Source organism: Semicossyphus pulcher, unplaced genomic scaffold (assembly GCF_022749685.1).
Source record: "Semicossyphus pulcher isolate SPU_LCO1_2020_fin unplaced genomic scaffold, fSemPul1.0.p SCAF_9, whole genome shotgun sequence".
NCBI lineage: Eukaryota > Metazoa > Chordata > Actinopteri > Labriformes > Labridae > Semicossyphus > Semicossyphus pulcher.
The window spans coordinates 3,645,497-3,668,477 of record NW_027211770.1 but is presented as its reverse complement, the minus strand read 5'-3'; the positions used below and the strand labels follow the sequence as shown (position 1 = coordinate 3,668,477).

General features: G+C 41.9%; 1 protein-coding gene across 3 annotated transcripts in view; it reads right to left on the bottom strand.

Annotated features, from left to right (window-relative positions):
* The window catches only part of adgrb1a (adhesion G protein-coupled receptor B1a), a 116,371-nt gene that overhangs the window by 2,692 nt on the left and 90,698 nt on the right, over positions 1-22,981 (bottom strand). The window contains exons 23-30 of one of the 3 annotated variants that reach the window (XM_069655515.1): positions 21,229-21,314; positions 12,177-12,275; positions 8,091-8,262; positions 6,789-6,884; positions 6,645-6,684; positions 4,989-5,650; positions 2,973-3,008; positions 2,606-2,764 (exon numbers count right to left, since the gene is read on the bottom strand). In XM_069655515.1, coding sequence (XP_069511616.1) covers positions 2,606-2,764; positions 2,973-3,008; positions 4,989-5,650; positions 6,645-6,684; positions 6,789-6,884; positions 8,091-8,262; positions 12,177-12,275; positions 21,229-21,314 — 1,350 coding nt within the window. The remainder of the gene's footprint in view (positions 1-2,605; positions 2,765-2,972; positions 3,009-4,988; positions 5,651-6,644; positions 6,685-6,788; positions 6,885-8,090; positions 8,263-12,176; positions 12,276-21,228; positions 21,315-22,981) is intronic. The other 2 variants (XM_069655516.1, XM_069655517.1) reach the window with 2 other exon arrangements.

The window sequence follows — 22,981 nt, the reverse complement described above, 5'->3', positions numbered from 1 at the left end:
AGGGGATCAGGATCTTTTGCAGCAGAAGGAAGTGGAAATCATCTGCTGCCATGACTGACTGCAGCTACAAAGCCAACATGGATTCCCTTTGTTACCTGCTGTTGGTGACTTTGTTTAAAAACTAGTCCCCAGCTAATCCTAACCTACTTTCCCAACGTCTGTGGTGGAACAAATGCACTATACCAGTCATCATTTAGTAAGCTAAAAGCCTTACCACAGAAGAAGAAGAAGAAAATAAACAATTACCCACATAGAGTCTCTACAATACATTATCAGCTGTAAATGTATAAGTGGGATGATATCGTCCCGTCTATGTAGGCTGACCTGAAGTTTTTGAAGGCTTGGATTGGGATGAATCTCATGGTCATCAGAAAATATACTACGATTATTTTCTGATTCCCACGGCTGGCTTATCTGCATTAATGGGCATTAAGGTTTTTTGGTATGGTTATACTCACACCAATTTACCATCATCCATCCATTATCTTTACCGCTTATTCTGTTCAGGGTCGCAGGGGGGCTGGAGCCTATCCAGGCTGTCATTGGGCGAAAGGCGGGGTACACCCGGGACTGGTCGCCAGTCAATCACAGGGCCAATTCACCATCATGTAAGTTTTTATCTTTAAACAACATCCTTGAAATCATTTTGAAGGTACACTCATTTGTTATTGGGAGAATGGTACCATTGTTATTGGGTGCACATGTTCTGGCACTGTGGACCCCTGTGATAACTGGGTTTGGCCCAGTAGGACATGTTCCAGTGTCAGCTTCCTACATGCAATCCTGGACCAGACCAACCTTTTTGCTTGGCTAGGTTTTATTAATTCAAGTTTTTGCATTCGAACAAGTTCCTTGGAAAACTGGACAAAAAAAGTCACCAATATTTAATCTCTATAGTCTATAGTATTACCTACCTAGTGCTGTACCTATAAAAAGGTACTGCAGGGTAGCCAAAGCTAGAACATTGTTAGACTAGCAAATAATTGGCTAGTGGAACCAGCCGCCACCCTTTCTTATTTATCCAGGACCATCATCATGTTACTGCTGGGTCTTTTTTGTGCAGATTTTCCTCCTTTTTACAGCCCACTTAAAATATTTTGCAGTGCTGGTAATGATCCAGGACCAACATCATCAAAAAATTATCACCATGTATCACCATAAGAAATTAATTCAGGACCAAACGGGGATTATGGTTCGACAATGGCAAATTCTCTAGGGTCAACTGGGCAGTGATGCTACTGGATCAACACTTGCTTACTGAAGGAAAACTACACTTCTGCTTCTTTTAATGTTACTTATAAGGACCAATACAGAGTTAGGCACTTGTGGTTTACAGTATCATCTTAACCATTTGATGTCAGTGTTCAATACTCTTCACTTTATTGGTAAAGCTTACTTATTACCATAGCCAAACTATTTAGCAAGCTTATTCTCTAACTGTACAGTAGCTCATACAACTACAGCCCCAGGTACTAAACTACAAAGAGTAAATATGAATTACGTTCAACTATATTGATTTCAGAATGGAACATTTTTAGCTTCTGTCGGATGAATCACAGGAGCAGCACACTGTCAAAGGGCTGTGATTGGTGGATCACAATGTCGGTCCAGGATCGTACATTTGGGATGTTGATCCCGGAACATGTCCTACTAGACAAAATCCGGTCCTGCCATATACCACATGGCTTCCTGTAACCAGTCTTAGCTCCATACTCAGTACAAACATCATGGCAGAGGGGGAACAGACTGAAGAGGACATTGACGGAGAGTAGAAGAGAGTAAATCTCGTGGTTGGTGAAAAAATTACCAATGTCTGCACAGTGTTGCTTTAATCGTATGGCCTTATCATAACCCTGCAGTATAGTTTGCATATTTGGATTAGGGGCACTGATGTTATAAAAGAATACTCAATGGGGAATTCACAGTTGCTTGCCCCCTTCCCAATCCTGTGCTAAAGTAGCACTTTAGCAGGAAGCTGTAGTACTGTAGATGTACATGAGCAGTGACGTAGAGCTATATCTTAATGTCATCCATTAAGGAGTGCATGCTTGCCCAGCTAATCCAACACATGGCCTATGTTCCTCTAGTTTGACCTTTCGTGGTATTGCATATTTACTTTAAACACATGCTTTGATGCAGGATTGGCACGGGCAGTAAAGGAAGGAGAGTCATTTAAACAATACAGCCCTCACTTTGGTCACAAGAGCTAGCACGTACATAACTAGAGCCTGGGCTGCCAGTTCAACAAACACTGCTCGATATCATGACTTTTTCTTTCTAAGGCCTTGTAACAAGTAACATATTATAACTAGTTGAGGGCCTTCCAACATTTGTCACATTCAGAGTGACTGCGTGCACTGGGCGTAGTTTGTACATGAAGTTTGTATTCCCACCCACAGTTATGCCTTTTGATGCCCCTACAGCTAATTTCTTCTGGCACTGACAGTGTAAGAAGATTAAAAATGCAATCTTTAAAATGGCTTATAATTGAACAGGAAACTCCACTTAAGCGTGGTGATTTGTGTTAATAATAAGAGAGAAGGAGAACAACATTAGATATAGGGGAGGGAGGGGGGGCAGAACAGAATAAAGTTAAACTCTTTACACTCATGTTGGTCTTGTCGCTGCTGGCAGAGGACACACTCCATCGTTTGGCAGCTTTGGCGTCAACAGGTGGAGATTCTCTATCCTTGTCTGCACTGTGAATCTTCCTGTTCAGGTCCTGAAACATGTCCTGGTGGCGTTTCCGGGTGTGCATTATCTTCTACACAGGGATATTGCATTGTTATGTATGAGGCAAAAAGTACAGGCTACCATCAATCCTTACTTCCCGAATGTTAGCACTGTAGTCACACCCCAACTTTGAATACATCTTTGCAAACATGTGTAGGTCTGAATAGTTAACTAAGAGACATCAGCTGTTTGGTCTAAGTCTAAAAAAACTCTGCAGGAATCAAAGAGACTAAAATTACCTCAAAGTCAAGCTCTGCATAGCGTGATTTTCGTCTCTGGGGGGGAGATGAGACAGAGAGATTAAAGATGCGTTTTGATACTGTGTGCCATGTGAGCATCAAATGCTCCAGTGTTTAACTGTTAGATTCTCTATCTCCACATCAGCCAGTCAAGACAGGAAAGTGGTGAGTCATGAGGGAGGAAATAAGGTTTGCTGCTGGTCTTTCTGACCCTGTTGGCGCAAGTTTGCTGTTAACAGATTGTGACCGAATGACCTTTAAGTCCTCCATCGCTGAGTGGTGAAGGAAACACTGACCTTCAGGCTGCTCGGCTGCTGTGGCAGCTGCCGCCTCACACGGCATTATGGAAGTGTGTTTTGCCCCGAAGTGAAACGACACCAGCAGGCAGATGTCCAGGCGGCTGTGAGCTGAACACTGTGTCATCTCATCCTGTCACTGCTGTCTGCGCTAGGAGCCCAGTGAAAGCTAACCTTATAAAGAAGCTGTCCTCACACGGGGCCAGAAGAGAGACTTTGATGCAGGGTTTGTAATGAAAGCAGTGAGAGGGCTTGTTGCTATTTAGTTTAGCATTAGAGGCTGGACGACCTAAGAAGCACACTGCTGCTCTGGGGGACCTAATTAATGATCCTTATATTCAGTTTTATCAATCATATTAAAGTGTGGCTCCCTAGTTGACCATCTCTGGAGAGTGCACTAATGTTGTGTTGGTCCACCACAGCCTGTGGCACAATTCATGCCAAATTGATGGTTGTGGAAAAGAAAGATCACTTACGACTATAGTTTACTTTATGGCTGTCATGTATGAAAGATAAGAATGAGAAACAAAACAGTGACCTGTCATGATATGAGGTATAACTCACATTAACATATGGAGAGTTAAACTCTGTGACCGCGTGAACAAATAAATACATGTTGCTTATTAAGGTGAAACACATGAAGGATGAGGAGAAGCACCAGAACTATAACAGCTCTCATGGTAAATTCAGTAACATGTCAATCTCCACAGCATTATTTCCATGCATATAACAACAGTCCTGTCATTCTCACCATTCTCCTTCTCTGTGTCCATTTTTAAAATAAAATCTGTCTTCCAATCACCTCTCATTTGACGTTTTTATGCTGTCAAAATTCCTGCAGATATTTCACATTAAAGCTTTACAGTAACAAACGGGATAATGCACCATCAGGTGTTATAATGTCTTTAATAAGGAACACTACATGTGTGAGGAAACTCGACACAACTGAGTATCGTAACATTGTGTGTTTAATACTGCATCGATTTTCAATAACGCTGTATACATTTTGAATTACTAGTTTACATGGCTCATTGCATTATGTGTTGTGTTAAAAGCCCTAACAGCAAGACGGTGGTGTTTTAATGGCAGCTATTTGACTGTCAGAGTCTGGAAGTGTTGGAGAAGTAAGCACGTAACGCTAGCATAAAGTGAAAGAACACAGGCCTGGAAAACAGGAAGGGTCATAGGGAGGGGCAATAAATCACCTTGTTTACAATAAATATCGCCACACATTGAACCATTACCCCGTATTGTAATATTTATCATATCGCCAGATTCTTGCCAACACACAGCCGTATCATCTGTGCAGGAAGTGTTAGGACTCGGAGCGCAAATTAGAAATGATCAGAAATAAACAAGAATTACAAACTGTCTGATTAAGACATTACTTTGGGCTACCGGTGAGTTTAACCTTGTCATTGGAATGGGAATGGTGCTGTGTACATTTATATTACTCTGAATTTATCATGAAAACAGATAAACAGGGTTAAAGTGTTGAATTAGCATGAAAGCAAAAAGCATCAACAGCATTTAAAACAGAAGTGTGAGGTGTCATGTATCATTACACGTTTGTGTTTAATGTTTCACACAAGGGCCTGGCTCCTGTGAACGTATGTACAAAGTACAAAAAGACACATGCATGTCTGGTTTCAGCTATGAAGTATGAGGCTGATAATGCGCAACCATGACAACAACATGCTGACCTCTTTGTTGGTCTTACCTCCAGTGAGCTCATGGACAGAGTGGAGACAGTCTCACTCTTGGACATCACACCGGAGTTTCCAGAGTCTCCTCCATCACACATGTTGTTGGCCACCTGGGCGTCTCTGGGCATGTTCTGCAGGTTGTGTGCAGGTGAGTCTCTGTCAGAGCATGATACACTGATCTGGTCGGCAGGCAGGCTCTTCAGCCCAAAGCCCGGCACAGGTTCTCCGCTGATGGGGTTCGCCAGGTGGATGAGCCTGGTCTGAGGCAGCTGCTCGATGCTGATGTTGTACTTGGCTGTCTGCTCTTCCTTCCCCTTGGCCGGTTTCATTGTGCCTGTGTTGTTTGTCGGTAGTATAACGTAACCCGGGCCTTTGCCGGTTCCCTCAGAGCTGCTGCCCTCGCCGTTTCCCCGTGGCAGCTCTCCATCCAGCTGCTTGAAGAGCTCTCCATCGCAGATGTAGATGGATTTGGCTCCAGGCAGCTCTGTGCTGATTCCTTTAGCGGCGCCCTTCTCCCTGCGCAACGTCAGCGTGTGACTGGTGTAGTCGGCCACATTCTGGAGGTGAACCTTGGCCATGCTGGCTGGCATCGTGTTAAAGTTAGAACCCTTCTGAAGGGTGAGGGTCCCAGAGGAGGCCTTCTCCTCCCCCTGGAGAGAGGAGCGCTTCACAGTGCCTGGAGTCGACAGAGAGATAGGAAACTAGTTTGAGATTAAGGGTTGTAAAGGGGAGAGTTAGTCACTACAGCCACATTTTGTTTGTCAAGAAATGCCTCTATCTCATAACATCCAATGGAACCAAAGCTTGCATAAAGGAAGTGGACACAGCCTCTTGGTTTCTACTGTGAATAATTACAAAAATCATTTATTTCTCTGAAGTGCAGAAAATGGAAAATGCCTCCCTTGCGGACCAATTTCCAACACTACGATACAGTGAGCAGTTTTCTGTGTACTTTTGGACTACACAGTGACAATAACAAGTACACGGCTGACCTTAGGCCTTGATCTTGTGACCAAACCTCATTTAACTATAAAACAATTACACTGTTATCTATCCGGAATACTAACATCGTAGATCAATCTCTGAGTTCTGTCCTATTTGACATATACAAAGAAAGAAAAACAATAATAATCTCGAGGTTCTTTTCTGCCTCTTTTCGATCGGGCATGACTGTGTCTCAATAGCTTTTCTGCTCCAGATGCTTCCCTTGATATCCTGTCTCAAGAGATAATCAGATTTTCACTCCCAGCGGATATCAGAGCACAGCCAGTATCTGATGCAGCACTGTCGGGGGGGGACTTAATTATACAGCAGCAGTGTAGGAGAGACTCACACAGGCCTGTTTATCTGCATATAACTGCTCAGCACACGTTCATCCCACTCCTATCAGCCTGGGCTAAACTGCCTTATGCTGCCGTAATGTGCTGTAACTCTTGTCAAAACAGCTCCTTGGCGAAGGGAGGCGGCTGTGATGTTGATTGTAAGACACAAGAGCAGAACTGAGGGGGAACATGCCTCACATCTGTTCCGACAACGCTGAGAATGTTGAATCAGTCAAAATACAGAGAGGAGGCACAAAGAGACATCTGTAGCTTTTCAACAGCGTTCCCCGAAGTCAAATCACACGCACACACAAACGCAACATCAAACACACTCAACCCGTAACGTACCTGATCTGCAAGCCATATCCACGTCTTTCTCAAAGTCAGTCTGAGGACAGGAAACAATAAATATTGTATTAAGCGTGCACAGCCTGCCAACACTCACTAATAAATCCTGAAAGGTGAGAATAACAAACATGTGCATATTCATACCATGAGCTGAGCATGGCCGTTCTGGAAGGATCCTCCTGAATCTCCATTAGCGTCCTCCTGGCGGTCCACCACGCGGCACTTCACTGCTTCCTGAACCTGCAGCAGACAGAGAGCACAGACCATGATGTTAATACAGGTGGACACACGTGTCCAAAAATACTGAGTGAGTGGCCTTTAATATTAAAGACTGAACGTCTGAAGCCCTTAAAGCAGCCCCTAGAGGCTGCATCGGTCATTAAAACAGAAAAAACTAACATTTCCGACAGTTGTCAGCCGCCAGCAACCAGTGAAGTTGCAGTTTTATGTCAACTAATGGGTTTCCAACCAAAAGACAGTCTAGCTGTGGTCAGGTTAGGGATTATATATTTTAAAGAATACTTTGGCATTTAAGTCAGCCAACATTAAATGGAAGAGGTTGCCCCATTATTATTTACAAGATGGAGGTAATATCAGAAGCCCCTTTTACACTGCCAGTTGAAGGCGGGAATATTACACCTCTGTTACGCCTCGTCTTTAATGTAAAATGCACGGAGGTGGAATGGTTGGGCGAAGTCGTTCCAACTCTGAGCTGGCATAGGAGGTAGTAACACAGGCGAAACAGTGTCTGCGTAATTGGCGGACCCGCAGGACCGGTGTGTGTATATGAAGCACACGCTGTTTGTTTCGGCCTCTTTCAGATTTGCTTCTGCAACGTCAGAACACTGTGTAAAAACACAGACTGGGGCGGCTTTACGCCCGCGTTGCTTGGTCCAATGTAAGATGGCACAGGCGGCATATCGTTGGAGCTTCGTTATGGCGCTGTGGTGGAGTTGCATGTAAAAAGGGCTATAGAACGTCGTTCTCTGTTTGTCTGCAGATCATGTGACTGTCAGTAGACCCTTCTTGCGACTGAAGAACAAATGGGTACACGAGTGTTAGATTGAGGGGAGATTGTCTTCTTATCGATTGTCAAATTGCATAATGACCACATGGTCAGTTGGAAATGAAGGCCTGATGGTTGATCCTCTGAGGATCGTCTGTATTTAAACCTTATTTCTTGTCAATGTGTCCAGCTGCTGCCAAGACAACTTTCTATGGATGGGTGTTGATTTAAGGAATCAGACCAAGTGATACCAACACAGCCATTTATATGCTGCAGGTTAAAGGAATACTGCAGAACTGATTCTTCCCGCGCTCGTTTTGATGGGAAAAGCTCAATTCTGTAACACTCCTAAATTAGCACAAGGTTGAATGCAATACAGCATATACAGTAACAAAGAAAACCAGGACGCACAACAAAAAGTCAGTGGTCATGTGAGCTACCTCTCTGCGCAGGATGCAGTGCACCATGACAATGACGAAGCCTTCCAGTGAGTCAAAGACAGCAAAGAGGATCTGAAAGAGTGCAGAGCGCCGGTCGGTGATGGCGAGGACGGCTGACATCCACGTGAGGGCCAGGAGGGGCAGAACCACACAGGAGCTCCACAGAGATGCCCTGCAGGACGGGACAGGAAGGGCAGTCAGGGACGGCACGAGTCAACGTGACACAGGCAGAAAGACTACAACGTTTTCTGACAATTATGCTGTAAGACATTTCACATTAGCTGAGATTATTACGCTTTTTATCATCTAAAGCTTTAAGACAAACAGTTCCAACAGATAACTGGGCTTCTTTTCCATCCATTAAGGCAGAATGCTTAACACAAGCTTAAAACCAATCTGCTATTTGTCCTTGATAACTGCCCACGCTGTTAGCATAGTGTTAGCAGCCTTCATCTCTATCCATGCATAAATACATAACATCACAACAAGTATTTATGTTACTATCACAAACAAAAACATACATCCATCCTCTGTAGATATATATGCTCATAATTCACATATATTACATGCATGTATGTTTAAGATGGCTCAGTCAAACCATAGAGGGTCTAGTGCCACAGGAAAGAGAGGGAGGAGCGAGGGTGAGCAGTGGGGGGAAACGAGTGTAATGAGGCTGAAACAGAATGCAAAGACAAACAGAAGAGGCAGAGGAGGACAGAGCGAGAGAGAGAGGGAGAGAGAGAGAGAGAGAGAGAGCGTCTGGTGAAGCAACATTCCCGCTGTCCATAGTTTTGCTCCCACTTTACTCTCCTTGTTTTGAAATGGACTCATTCCTTTCTCTCGTGTGAGTCACTTATTTTAATAATCCTGTTCAACAGGTGCCTTTGATTCTGTTCAGTGACGGGATATTCCAGAGGTGGAAACACTCGTTAAGACCTTTCCTCAAGTTAAATTACACGGTGCATGAAACAATGGAGAAGTACCCATTACAGCCATTATATATAATGCACCGCCTGATACATTCAGTACAATATACATTCCACTAGTGCTGCAATATAAAGACAAAAACGTACTGCAGTAACTTTGACAGCTGTTTGTGCAGTTAATGGGAGGGACAAATTTTTGCACCAAAACATTTTAATGATTGAAATCACGATGATGTGACATTTGTTGGGTTGGTTCCAGAAAAACAGATTTTCTTACATTTTAGGGCCAGGGCACTGCGCAGCACGACGGAACTTTATTATAACACTGCTCTGTCACACCTTTATCAGAGGAAGTGCTTCTGCAATGTGGATATTGTATTGTTACCAATAATTGTGCAGCCCTGATTTCCACAGCGTTAATATATCGTTACAGCAATAATCCTGTCATTCTAACTCATGTTATGCTCCGAGGTGAACATAAATACTGACACATTATTCCTGCAGTTTGTGTTTTTCTGATCAGTGTTAAGCTGCAGTCAATGACACTTCCTGTGAGTGTTTCACAGTACAGCCCTGAACAGACGGGTGTTCTGCCTCTTGAGTTGCTAAAAGCTTTCGAAAGCTACAAATCTGTGCAGGAAGTGTTGAGTTTCATTGACAGCAGCTTAACACCGACTAAAGTGGAAGTGACATGAATTAATCAGAGAGTGAGAACAACATTTCTGTTTTAAACAGAGAGTCTGTTCAACGGGAAAAAATGGGTGCTTTATTACTGTTATTATTTAATTAACCGAGTCACACTTATGTGCATTCATGACAAATTAAAGTCAGTTTTCCGACTGTTTATTTCAACATCCAAACAGTAATCATGACTAATGTATGAGGCTACATTCCCGCATGATGTTACTAATCAAGTCGTGATGACACAACCTCTTTAAATCTGACACTGTTAGAAGTTTTAATGGAAGAAAATAACATCTTCCATTATTTACCATCTATGAAGACAATAGTGCTGCTCACTTTCATGGTTTGAAAGGAATTCTCATTACTATTTCATATTGTCTTTATGTCAGACTGTCTCGTTAAATGCTGTCAAAGCATCACATCTTCTGAAGCTCGCCGTCTATATTTAATGATGGTAATCTGCAGAGGAAAATGCAATCTTTACATCAACAAATATATGCCCCTCCAAAATGTATTCATGTAAAAGAACAAAGTTGTAGCATTAAAACTTAACGTTTATTTCCACCTCTGGTATTAATCGAGCATCACTGATACCATAAATGGGTTTCTTGATGTTGGCCATTATTTCCTTTGATCCTATTTGTATTTTGATGTGTTGATGTGAATCCTTCCTGTTTTCAGAGCCTTTTCCGCCCTGCCCACAGTGACACTACAGAGACACATCTTCAACAGGTCAGAGTAAAAGATGCTCAACGTTGGCTCAACATGTCAGGACAGCCTTTAAAGGGCTGATGTCCGAATCCTACCTCATGGAAGTTTCAGTCTGGGCCTTTTTTTCTCTCCATATTCATTGTTTATGACTAAAATTATAGAAATACTGACTACTTCATTGGCAGGGAGTACCAATCTCCAATATGGTGCAAACCACTGGCAGCAGGAAACATTAAAAGGGAAATCCAGGATTTAAAACCTTTAGGCCCTATTCCTTTTTTTTTTTTTTTTTTTTACATATTTTAGCTTCTAAATTATGAACATGTTTAAGATGTTTTGGAACTGCTGCAGTAGACTGCCTCCGGAGGCCAGGTGGGCTGTAATGGCTACAACATAATCTTTCAGGAGAAACTTGGTCAAACAAATCCACTGAAGTGTGTTTTTTTCCTCTGACAGGCTCAGGTTAACTTTCTGAAGTCATTACACAAAGGATCAGTTCAACAACTGTAACACCTCTTTCTTCAAAGCCACCAGGCTCCATTTACAAAAGCTGCATTTTCATCTTGCAGAACACAAGAGTTCAGCCTCGATGGGTTAATCGTTTCTGTTATTGTGTGACTGTGGCATTTCAGATGATCAGCTCAGATCCAACACAACAAAATAACACCAGGAAACAAACTTTTACAAGCAGCAGTACATTAGATTTCCCCATCTTCTTCTGAGAAGTAACATTACTGTTTTTGTCAATGGAGTCTGGTAGCTATGAAAAGACTGATACCTTAGGTCTTGCCTTAAGGTAAAGGTGTCTCTCTGTAGGGATCCTTTCTATAATGTTGTCAGACTCTTAGAATAACAATCTGAGCCAGTCAGTGGAAAAGGAGAACTTCTAGTGGACCTACCTGGATCAGCGCATTATGCTGCAGCCAGGACAGCTGTGTTGCAGCTGTTGGCTAAAGCATTCTACTGGAGCTATTAGTATAAATTAGCTGGCAGGTTTAAAAATACCAGAATTACCTGTTAAGAGAGAGACGTTATAGATAACATAATCAAATGAATATACTGGCAAACCCCGATCAGAATAAGTGTGATTTATTTTGATATTAATAAATCTGTACATTTTTAACACATCTGACTCTTCCAAGCCAGAATATGAAATTTGTCTCTGGCGCGTGTGAAAGCTGCCAAATCTCAGACTATTTAGTGAAAGATGAGTAATTGTTCAGTCACGGCTATTTAAAGCATAGAGACGCTATTCAGAGGTTTTATTTATGGATTGTAGCAGAGAGAAACATTCCCTGTGAACAAAGAGGCTGATGACTACAGTATTAGCAGGATTTTAGAAAATAAAGGCCCAGACTGATAATAATGGAGATGATCTATCTCGGCACTCAAAGATCCCAGCAACACACACACACACACACTTAGACAATAAAGGTGTATTGCTGCCCTCTCTGCATGCAGCCTTCTCCTTAGCTCTAATCAGCTCTGTGACTCTGATGATCTCTAACGGGACAAACTCACAAACACACACACAGTCACTCTCATCAATCCTCCATCATGTATGCAGAATCAAGTACATGTACAGTTAACACACACAGGTTTCAGGAGCCTTTCTTATTGACTGAACTCCTCCCTGCCAGGGCAAGAAAACATGACAGAGCGATAAAGGACAGAGAACCAGTCAGGTGAGGGAGAGAGGGAGGCAAACAGCAGAGGAGAGAACAGAGGGAAGAAGAGTTAAGGAAAAATAATTAGCGGGACTAACATGGCGTTACTGGTAGCTGTGGTGGAAACGTCAGCCGAAGAGATAACTCCGCACTTGGCACATTTGAGCGTCATATTGTACAGTGGCACTGTCATCTGACTGCAAAGTCAAATTAACACGCTGTAACATACACAAACAGATACAAATGCACCTACACACAGACTCGCACTGGTGCGTGTGCGCACGCACAAACAGTCACGCAAACAGTGAGTCACAGTTTTCTCTCACAATCTCTCTCTCAGGGCTACGGTCCAGCTTGGAGTTTGGTGTATGTGTGTGTTTGTGTTTGGGTTTACCTGTGTGTGACTGTGGGGGCGGGGGAGGGGGCAGACACAAAGCTATTGGTGGATAATTAATGTTACACAGGATGTCTGATTGTCTTCACAGATGACTGGTTCGATGACCTGAAGGAACTGAGGCTCCGCTCTGTGTTCTCAGTGTTTCTCTCCCTCACACGACTTTCACTGCATCTCCTTCTGTACATTTACATCTCTGCTGCTCTGATTATGATGATATGCTGGATGTGGCTCCCCCTGATCATCTCAATCTGTGCAAACTGCTTATTACAAATAAAGCCAAGCTCCAATGCAAAGGTTTACACTCACAAACACATCTCAGACCTGCACATACACACACCTGAGAGCAACAGGCTCCATCAGTCTTTGCAGTCGACATTCACAAAGTAAAAACCTGCTTCCGCTGTGATTAAAGACCGACTTATTACAGGTGTTAAATTATGACAAGCAATTTAGTCACTAATAAACTGTGTGCGTCCCCTCTCACAGAGAGCTGCAGAGTGGAAGCTGTTCTTCTCTATTATCAACATAAACAATGTTAATTGGCTTGCGAGTGAGTGGGAGAACTGGGTGTTGTGTATATTCATTATAAAAGATTAATTACTGTAAAAAAAAATCTGATTGAAGAAGTAAAAACATTTTGCAGAAAAAATAAAATAGAGAAACTATAATGTAGTTTTATCATGGAGCACTTTTCTCAAACATCTCCACAAAAAGATTAAAAATAAATCAAACATGAAATGAAATTAATTTCACACAGAGATAAAAGTTATTTTTAAAAAGCTTTTAAGAAAACAAAAAGGCAGTGGTGATTTCATCATCCAAAATCACTCACTTGATTTTCCTCTAAACTTTGGATGAATTCAACAACTATGGTGCAGTGTTTGATTTCAACTGGAATAACAAGTATGTTTGAACTATATGAAGTATTTGCAAGTAGTAGTATTTCTCTTCTCAATATGATGAGGGAAATTATGTTTCAAGGAATTTGCCAAAAACAATCTGATGGGAAAAGATTTACAGCTCCAGTAGAAATGAGGAGAGCACTCCAAATGTTCTGTCCAGCCCGATCCAGATGTGACCCCCACTGAAAACCTCCTAAAAGTGATCAAGAGGAAGATGGACGGTCACAAGCCGTCGAACAAAGCTGAGCTGCTCCAAGAGCGGCCGGATGTCACCAGCAGCACTGAGACAGACTGGAGGAGAGCATGCAGAGATGCATGACAGCTGTGATTAAAAACCAGGTTATTCACCAGATATTGATCTGTGAACTCGTCCTGAGTTAAAACGTTAGTATTCTGTTGTTTCAACACAAACTTGTTTTCTTTGCATTATTCCAGCTCTGAAAAACATCTGTTGGTTTTCTTAACCAGTCGTCATTTTCTGCAAATAAAAGACCTCAATGAGAAGATTTGATTTGGAAGAGAAATGTTGTTTACAATAAAACTATAGTTAATTTTACACAAAACTGTAAATAGAAGAACCAGAGAAAAAAAGATTTTTGCAGTGGTGTCTTATTTGTTTCCAGAGCTGTATGATAAATAACATGAATCTGTATTGTCACTGACTCATCCAGACGCACGTCTTTCTTCACAGGAACATTGAAAATATTCATTTCAGGCGTGAAAATGGGAACTTAAACTTCTTGTGGATAAATTCCAGAAAAATGATGGTCCAAGAGTACCTCAGGGTAAAGCCAAGTCGTCTTTGAACACTGATTCAGAAATTTGAGATAAAAGTGCAAAATGGATCCAAACTGTTGGTGGGGTGGATTTAACTTTTAATGCTTTCAGAACTGACATTATTTGCATTATAATAATATTAATATTATATGTTTAGCTCACTCTCTACTCCCAACATTTCCTGTCTCTCTTCAGCTGTCCTATCGATTAAAGGCAAAAGCCCTCAAAAAGGACTTTGAATAAAAAATAAAAAAAAATAAAAAAAATAAATGACATAAAATAAAAAGGATTAAAGCTGCAGAACTATTTTTCAGAACTTGTCTCTCTTGTCAATATGATGTTTATATGCTGATGACTTCATTATTTTCTGTTACCTGGGTAATGACGATACGCAGGCTGGCACAGTCTGTAGAATATCTTTGATTGAATGAACCTACATGGACCTAAATAAAATAAGAACCAAAAAATGAAGAGCATAACTTATAATAAACTGTTTGTACAGATTTTAGGGATATGAAGCTTCTAAGGGTGCTTTCACACCTGAGCTGTTTGGTCCATTTGAACTGAACCCTGGTGTGTTTAGACGGATAGTCTGGTCGGTTCAGGGTGGTGTGAAAGCAATCGAACTTTGGTGCGGACCAAACAAACTCTGGTCCGCCTGAAAACGGAGGTCTCGGTTTGTTTCCAAGTGGTCCAGAATTTACTTCACTGTAGGTGAGAAAGCGATCCGAACCAAATACAGGAAGTGAACCAAAGTGGGTTGCTGGGTGCTGACAGCCGGACAGCAAGACGAGTAAAGGAAATACAAAAATGGGCTGAGCAAACTATTTCACTAATGCTTGTTGAAACGCAGAAGAACACAGAGGTGTTCAAACTGTTCAGTGAAAAACTAAAGGAGAATGGAAGTGATCGATCTGCGGAACAAAGTCGGTTAAATGTAAAAAAAAATCATTAAAGTCCACAATTGTGTTGAGTGTGATTGACGAGTGTGTTCTCCCTCTTTGTTTACTTCAGGCAGCTTTCCCATGTGGAAATTCTGACCAATCAGAGAGCAGTTTCCTCGCGCATCAAAACTTTTGGTCCGCTGGTAAAAGCTGCCGAGTGAACACAAACCAAACTCGAGACAAAATGCGACATTGTAACAATTCTGTGTTTGATTCGGACCAAACAAACTTCAGGTGTGAAAGGAGCCTAAGATTCTCCAAAAAATGTTTGCATGTTTGATACTCATGTATTTCTAACTGCACACAACCAGTAAGAAAGCAAAAGTTATGATCACCATCAACTACATCCCCTCTCTCTGTAAACAGATTTCTCCGCCGTCATTGCGAGACAAAGACCGACTGCAACGCTGGAAATATTGAAAAGTTCTAACAAAGTCATTTGTTTCTCTATGGCCTCCTGCTAAACAACAATTAAAGCTGAAGAGCTGGGAGAATCGATTTTTGTGGCCTCTGGACGCCTGGATTAAAAATCACATAATGGAAGAAATTCAATTTCAAGTAAAAGGGCAATACAGCCTCTAAATGTAGGCCCGAGGCAGTGATATTAAAAAGCAATCAAGTCTGTTTGAAACACAACATCATTTTCCTGGACTTAAGGATCGGGGGGCAAAAGGTGGGTGGTGGGGCGGCCGAGGTGAGACGCATTTAGCTGGAAAATAAAGATCAAATAAAGACAAACATCAAACTGATCTGGACCTGAGTCAAACATAACGTTTGTACTAGGTGACGGTTAACAGCTTCAAATCAAACACTAGGAACTGGACATATTTGTTACAGCTTCAAAACTCTTTTCATGTAAAAGCTCAATGTTTGATTAACGTACTGTTACAACCTGTATGCAAGGATTTGTTCAGGGGGAAACAAACTCCACTGCAGGTCGGAGTTCTGCCTCTGCTGTCTGTTTTCATTTTCACTGAGAATTAGCCTCTAATTTGTGGGGGAAGGAGACTCAGCAGCGAGGCCCGTCTCTGAGGTGTGAGCAGACCTGCCTGCTGCAGATGCTGCTGCGCACTTACTTAGACACTGCACAAATTAATTAGCTTCATTAAACATGTTTTGCATTTGAACCTTGAGAAACACATGCAGGAGAGGCGAGTGGGTGGAGGCCGGTCACCAAGCAGAAGAAAAGTCCTCCACCGAGAAGTTCAGAGAACCTAATGACCGTGAAGTCCGCACACACGTAAACCATCATTTCAAATCTGTCGCATCACATTAACAGAACTTCACCAACAAGCCTGACACAAATGATCCAGTACTTCTATTTCCAACCCACGAAAAAGCTTAAACAAGAATGTGGTTTTCTACTGTGTGCAGAAGGTGGAAAATATAAAGGACATATCTGTACGTGAATGCAGATTCATGTCGTCTCTGAACTTTTAATCTCAATCTACAGATTCTAAATAAAAATGTATCTGTAGGCAACGACCATACGTTATGAATATAAATGTGGTACATTTGGAGTCCTAGTTGTACTGACCAATCACGTCTCAGCAGGCTACGGCGCAGGGCAAACAGTCCATGAGAGCAAAAGCAGGCGGAATGTAATCCACCGTAAACCGATTATTCATCTCAGACATCTGCATGCTAACAGCTAACAATCTGTTCTGGATCAAAAATTCTACTTCTCTTGACGCTGTGTCACGAAAGCCACTCGGTGTTTGGATTTCCCCGACACCCCTGAATGCATCATAAATGATCGATCTGACCTTCACTCAACAAACTTGTCATGTTAGAGCAGTTTCTTCTCCTCTTGAGGACAGACCTGACAAAGCTTCATGTTGACTTGTTCCTAATCTGCATCATGATGTTATTTCAGCAAACCGAAGAGCCGTTAATTAAAGTCAATCACAAGAAAATCTGTTTCTGTTTGGGCTTCATCCCGCTGAAGTAAGCCAGAGTGCAGCCTCTGTGTAACTTACTGTTTACAGTGAAACTGAGACTCAGCACAGACAGATGAACGGGCGCTCCTCCAGGGGATGGAACGAACCAAGAGATGACAGCGTTTATTTAGCAGACATATCTGGAGGGGAGAATTTCACCTTCATGTGAACACACGGTCGCTTCTCAAGCTTCTCACTGGACTGTAAACAATGCAGCGCACAGAGAAGAAAGTCTTGGCTGGAAGTCCTAATCGCTTAATTCAAGCTAAACCAGAACGCTCGGCATGTTCACCTGTGCTCCCAGAGGATATGTATATCGTCTTCTGGGTTCTGAGATTGTTAAACTCCAACTCCATTTTCTGTTCCATGTGGTTGTCGCACTTAAAGCTACTGTGAAGATTTTTCACTGGTTATGAAACAGACTGAAATTGATTCTGATTACTCTGTATGACCTACAAAAGCAAACCAGACCATCAGCAATAAGATTTATTATTTCTATATAGTTATTTTTGATGCCTGAAACTGCTGACAGGGGGTAGGTGTCAGACGAAGCGATTGACTGCACTCTGCCTTTGTTTACATTTTCTGGAAAATGCAAAAAAATGAGTGATACATATGACTGTTAAAGAAAGCAGAATGCGATTCTATGTTAAAAGCCACCACTAAGGCATGTACAGGACAAAATCAGCGAAGAGATAAGAGGTACAGCTTTGTCCACAGGGGGCGCCAAAATCAACACAAACCAGAAGTTCCTCACAGGAGCTTTAAACAATGAGCAGGGCATGGTTTAGGAAGTCTCTGGCCAGCTATCAAAAATCTGTTTCCTGGATATATTCTGGAAAGGCCAAGAGTTCAAAAATAAAAACTGTCTGCTGCCCCCTGAGGCTAACTCGTCGTCAGACAATACCTGATCAGTACAGCAATGGCATCAAAGGTGACTGCTGTTGGGAACTCTACATCGGAGACCGAGAGATTAAGACTGAGAGATGTGTGTCCAAACATTCACCTTTACGTTGAGTCGAACTAATTTTCTCAGACATACTGACACCAGTGTCAACAACAAACTACCTTGCTCAAATCTTGCATCTACCTTCTGACTTTGCTGATCTGATTTCCACCAAAACAAGTCTGAGGTGACATTCAGCTCATTAAATTCAAGCATCAATCTGTTCAAGCCTTGCTGTTAGACAATCCACGTGTCTACAGGTCACTAGTCAGGCGCAGAGTACACACTCTATAGCTGGAATCATGACATGACCATACTATTCTTGCACACACAAACACACACACATGTCCATAACATATTAATATTGCTGCACTTAAGGTAACGTGTGTTATTGTAAAAACACTCTCAGTTTCTCTAGAAGCAGCACAAATGGTCAGAACCTGAGGCAGTAATGTGTTAAGTTCTATCAGCTAACAGAAGCTAGCATAAATTGTAAGGTCAATATTAGAGTAGGGAGGTAAATAGGCAGGAAGTACTAGGAAGCCAATCAGAGGTGCTTGCTAGAGGATTCAGCAGGTTTGGTGATGGGCAGGGCTGCTAGCTCTACGTTAAGAAGAGGGTGGGATGGCTAGGTATTTTTTTTTACCCAATCACTGATGACATGGAAGGGGGCTTCTGAGACTCATGTGTTCCTGATTGGAGAGCCCTGAGTGAGAGAGAGGGGATTCTGTGCAAACGCAAGACAATTCAGACAGCAAAAACAGGAACAGTAGAACAAAGAGATCATTGAAGAAAGAAAACATTTTCAGAGAGAGAAAGAAAATAACATTTGAATGCACCAACGATGCCAATGGAGACAGAACAGCCTGCGGGTAAAGGGCAGCAGGGTGCGATACACTCTGAGCTTTGTGTTCTTTACCTTTTCATATTTACAAAATAATATACAAAGAGGTGTATTCATTGATCCAATATTAAAAGGAGCACTCCAACATTTTGGAAAATATCGAGTTATTATTTTGACTGATATTGTGATATGATTTGCAACATTGACTCATTGTAGAAAGATTTTTGCAGGGATTTCATCCAAACAAAGACTTTCCCTTGAACCTGTAGAATATGAGGCCAGGACATCATTGGGGCTCAACAATAATTGAAGTAGACTTTACTGTGATAGATAAGGGCCTGCGTCCACTAACGTCATTTGTTGTGCTGGCAAACCAATGCAGCTCAGCGTTTTCAGCGCTCAGCGTCCCAAAAACGCCCTTGGCATCAGGGTTTTTTTGTTGCTGCACTCACTGCAGCTCACTCAGTTAAAAATAGTTCAACTTTTGGAACACCGCCACACTCGTCAATGTCACTTCTCCCTCACTGGCCAATCACAATCAGGAAGGGGCAGGACTTCTGATATCAACTCTGTCAACAACAATGACGGGGGGGAAGCGTATCGTTTCAGGTGTAGAGCTGCTGCTAACGCCAGGACACGATTCCTTTACATTGTTTGTATGTTTTCTTTGTAAAATGTCCTTGAATTAAAGCAAATATTAAGTCCCAAGGGACGCGGAAGTGCCGCCAGACAACATTCTTAACCGAGCAACAGTAAGTGCCGGTGAGAAGTGCTCTGAAACTGAGGTTGTGTGTCTCCAATCCTAACTACTGCAAACCTGCTTTATCTGGTAACATTTAATTTCAAATTGCATGTAACATACTGGACACACTCGTCCCTGCCTTCATCTGCTGCCTAACTGGACATTAACGAGTACTCTAACCTGTCCTTACAGGTGCTGGGCAAACATGGTGGTGACCTAACCTAACCTGAAAGCTAAACAGCTACTTCATACAAAGTCATCATTCGACACGTCAACTAAAGCTTGCAGCACACACCAGATGCTTCATACAGACAGAAGAATAATCACTGCCAATACAGCAGCTTTCTGAACATCGACACAGATGAGCAGGAAAAGGAAAAGTGTCACAGGCAGAAATCTGCGTTCATGCGTGTCAAGTCACTGCGGTTGTGTGAAGCTGTTCTGAGGTGCATCATTGTGATTTTCTGACAGTCCCAGGCTGCCAGTTTCTCTTGCTTTCAGTCTTTGTGCTAATTTAAGCTGAACACATTCAGGACCTGAACTCAAACAGCCTCCTCCCCGATGGTTTTTTACTGTTTCTCTTAATCTGAACGTTGAATTTGTTTCTTTTTCTTTACTTTTTAAGTTTCTTCATGCACAGTCATAAATCTTTTCTTTGTTTGTTCAGCCGTAGAAGCTGTAAACTCACCATTCAGCAGCGACTTCTCTGGCAGACAAACCAGTGCTGGGTGATAAGCAACGCTTGTGATTTTCCTCTGAATATCGACTCGCTTCCAGAACAATATACCAAAGCATACAGCAAACGCCAGAGCTTTAAGACTCTCGGCAGTCTTTCAAAATGTTGGAGTGTTCCTTTTATACAAGGCTTAGAGTAGCCCAATACTTCAAAGTGTCAGGTAAACCCTCTTTATCTGAACTCCATCATAACGAAACATTACCAAAAAGGAGCTTATTAGCAAGCAGAAGTACGGGTTGTATTTTTGTAGCTCTGACCGCTGGTTCTATTGGGAATGCCAACATTTTATTTACCTGTGTTTGTTTACCTTGTTTGGTACAATGTCACCGACAGAACCCGTGAACAGAGCTACAGATATCAAACCAAAGTTAGAATTATTCCTTGAGGTTATTTTCTTAGTGTGTTCTGCTGTTTAACGCCCTGCTTCCCTCTACTAGAAACAACCAAACAGGAGTAAAAAAAGACATGGATGGATTTACAGAACTTTACATCAATAGCAACACCTGCAAAACAAAGAGCAGCTGGAGGAAAATGCGACACATTGAAACTTAAAAGAAAGCAATGAGATGAGTCATCATATTGCTCAGTCTGTGCAGGACCAATAACCAGACAGCTTCCCCACATTTCTCTTGTTCTCTTTCACTTGTCTATTCACTGTTCAGCGCTATGAGTCAGAGTCAAAGCTAAAAGAGAAAACATATTTTCTTTTGGTCTCTTGTCCTAAATCCGATTCATGTATTTGCATTTCTTTACGTCATGTTTTCCTTATCCTCCAGGTCTTAAAGTGTCATCTTCTCATTTTCCAAGACATGATGGCCAAGGATAATTTTCACGCTATACCTGTGCTAGTCCCTCCCTCTAACTGAGCTACCAGGCTGGTTATAGGTCACTGTGTAAAATGGATGTGTGGTATAAGGCATACCCCGCCCTCTCCTTTAGTTTCATATCAGTAATGCCGTCTTTGGACACCAGTTTGTTAAAAACGAGAATCCCAATAACCATGTTAACCTGCCGAAGAGAAGAGGCACAGGATTAAAGCAGAGCAAAGACAGTTTCATCGCTTCACAACATGCACATCTACTGTGATGATGAACTTCTACATGACAGCATGCTCAGAAACGTCCTCACACACGCTAGCTGTACTTACTGTAGACTCTGCACTGTGAAATTACTATAAATGTTAAGAAGCATGAGAGCTTAAAAAAAATAGATGAAACGATGAATTGCTAATATTAAACATTTCTGAACAGAGACAGCGTGCTGAAAAAAAAAAACATACATAAAATATGAGCTGTGTGAAGTCAAAGAGGGGGAGGGGGAGCTCCATGGTTGTAGTAATTCTTACAATTTCACTGCTTTCAGGATCCCGAGTGTTTAAAAAAATATCTGTATTACAAGTCGCTGTGGAGCTGTTCAGAGTGGGCCGGTGCCAATTGGAGCAGTAGGTCTTTATTAGTGAAGCAGGAGCACGAAACAAGCTGTGCACTTGTAGGTTTAGAGGAGGAGAGAAGCACTGGGAAGTGAATCATTGTAGCTAATGGATTTAATTAGTGGAACAAGGACACAGTGTCAGTGCAGGTTTATAACTGGGATTTACCTCCAATAAGTGGAGGTGACGATTTATATATACACATTTCTGTTTATAAATCTTAAGATCAATAAAGGTTTATTATAAACAGCAGCAGTAAGAAAGTGGAACGTTGCAGTATTACACTTTAGTTACCTGAGTTTACTGTGGTTTTGTCCTGCTTTGATTTTAACAAATAGGACGCTTACATTTTGTCCGTTGTTAAGGTATAAAAGACTGAATGGCGATTGTGGTTGCAAACCAAAAAACACAAGGTGCTTAAAGTTGCTTTTATTTGCAAATTAATGCTGTTGGAAAAGAAATGGCAGTCTCCATAGTGCTTAAGCCCAGTTCAGATCAATGATTCGCAACGCAACAAAACAGTTATAGAACGTTGCAGAGAAAGTTGCAGAGCGTCCGAAGCCGTTGCATGGAGTTGCAAAAGATTTGATTGTCAAATCTCTAAATGCAGTTTTAGAACTGTATGATGGACCTATTTCACTTCAGCCAATCAGGAAACAGCATAAATTGGCATAGGCACCCTGTCTCTGGCGCTGCAGTAGCCAAAGACAGCTCCGGATCCTCTCTTTCCAAACTCTCTGTCTTCGACGTTTATTAATCAGTGTTACAGCTAACATTGTGAGCATGACACTGTCACTGTCATCCACTTCTTTATATAACGATAACAGATATCCAGCTAGTTAATACATGTAACCTCGGCCTAATTTAATATAGCTAACATTATATAGTATTAAATAACGTTATAGTAGTGGAGTATGTCAGTGCGTCGTTGCTATGGAGATGGTCAGCTGTGTCTGTGTGCGTTGCGATGCTTTGATGTGAGCGGCCCAGTTTTAGAACGTTTCCGATCAGATGTCGAGGGATTCCTTTGGCAGTAGCATCCAGTCTTGTTGCGAATCATTGATCTGAACTGGCCTTTAGACCATTTAGCACAAAGCTAAAGTTCGCTTATATTGATTCTTTTTTAGCTGGGCAAATATCCCAACATACATAAAGACATGCTAAGAATTAGTTTATAAGTAACGGTGTTCTGGGAAAAAAGAAGAGGTATATAAGGAGAAAAAAAGCAGGTGAGGAAAAGAGGAAG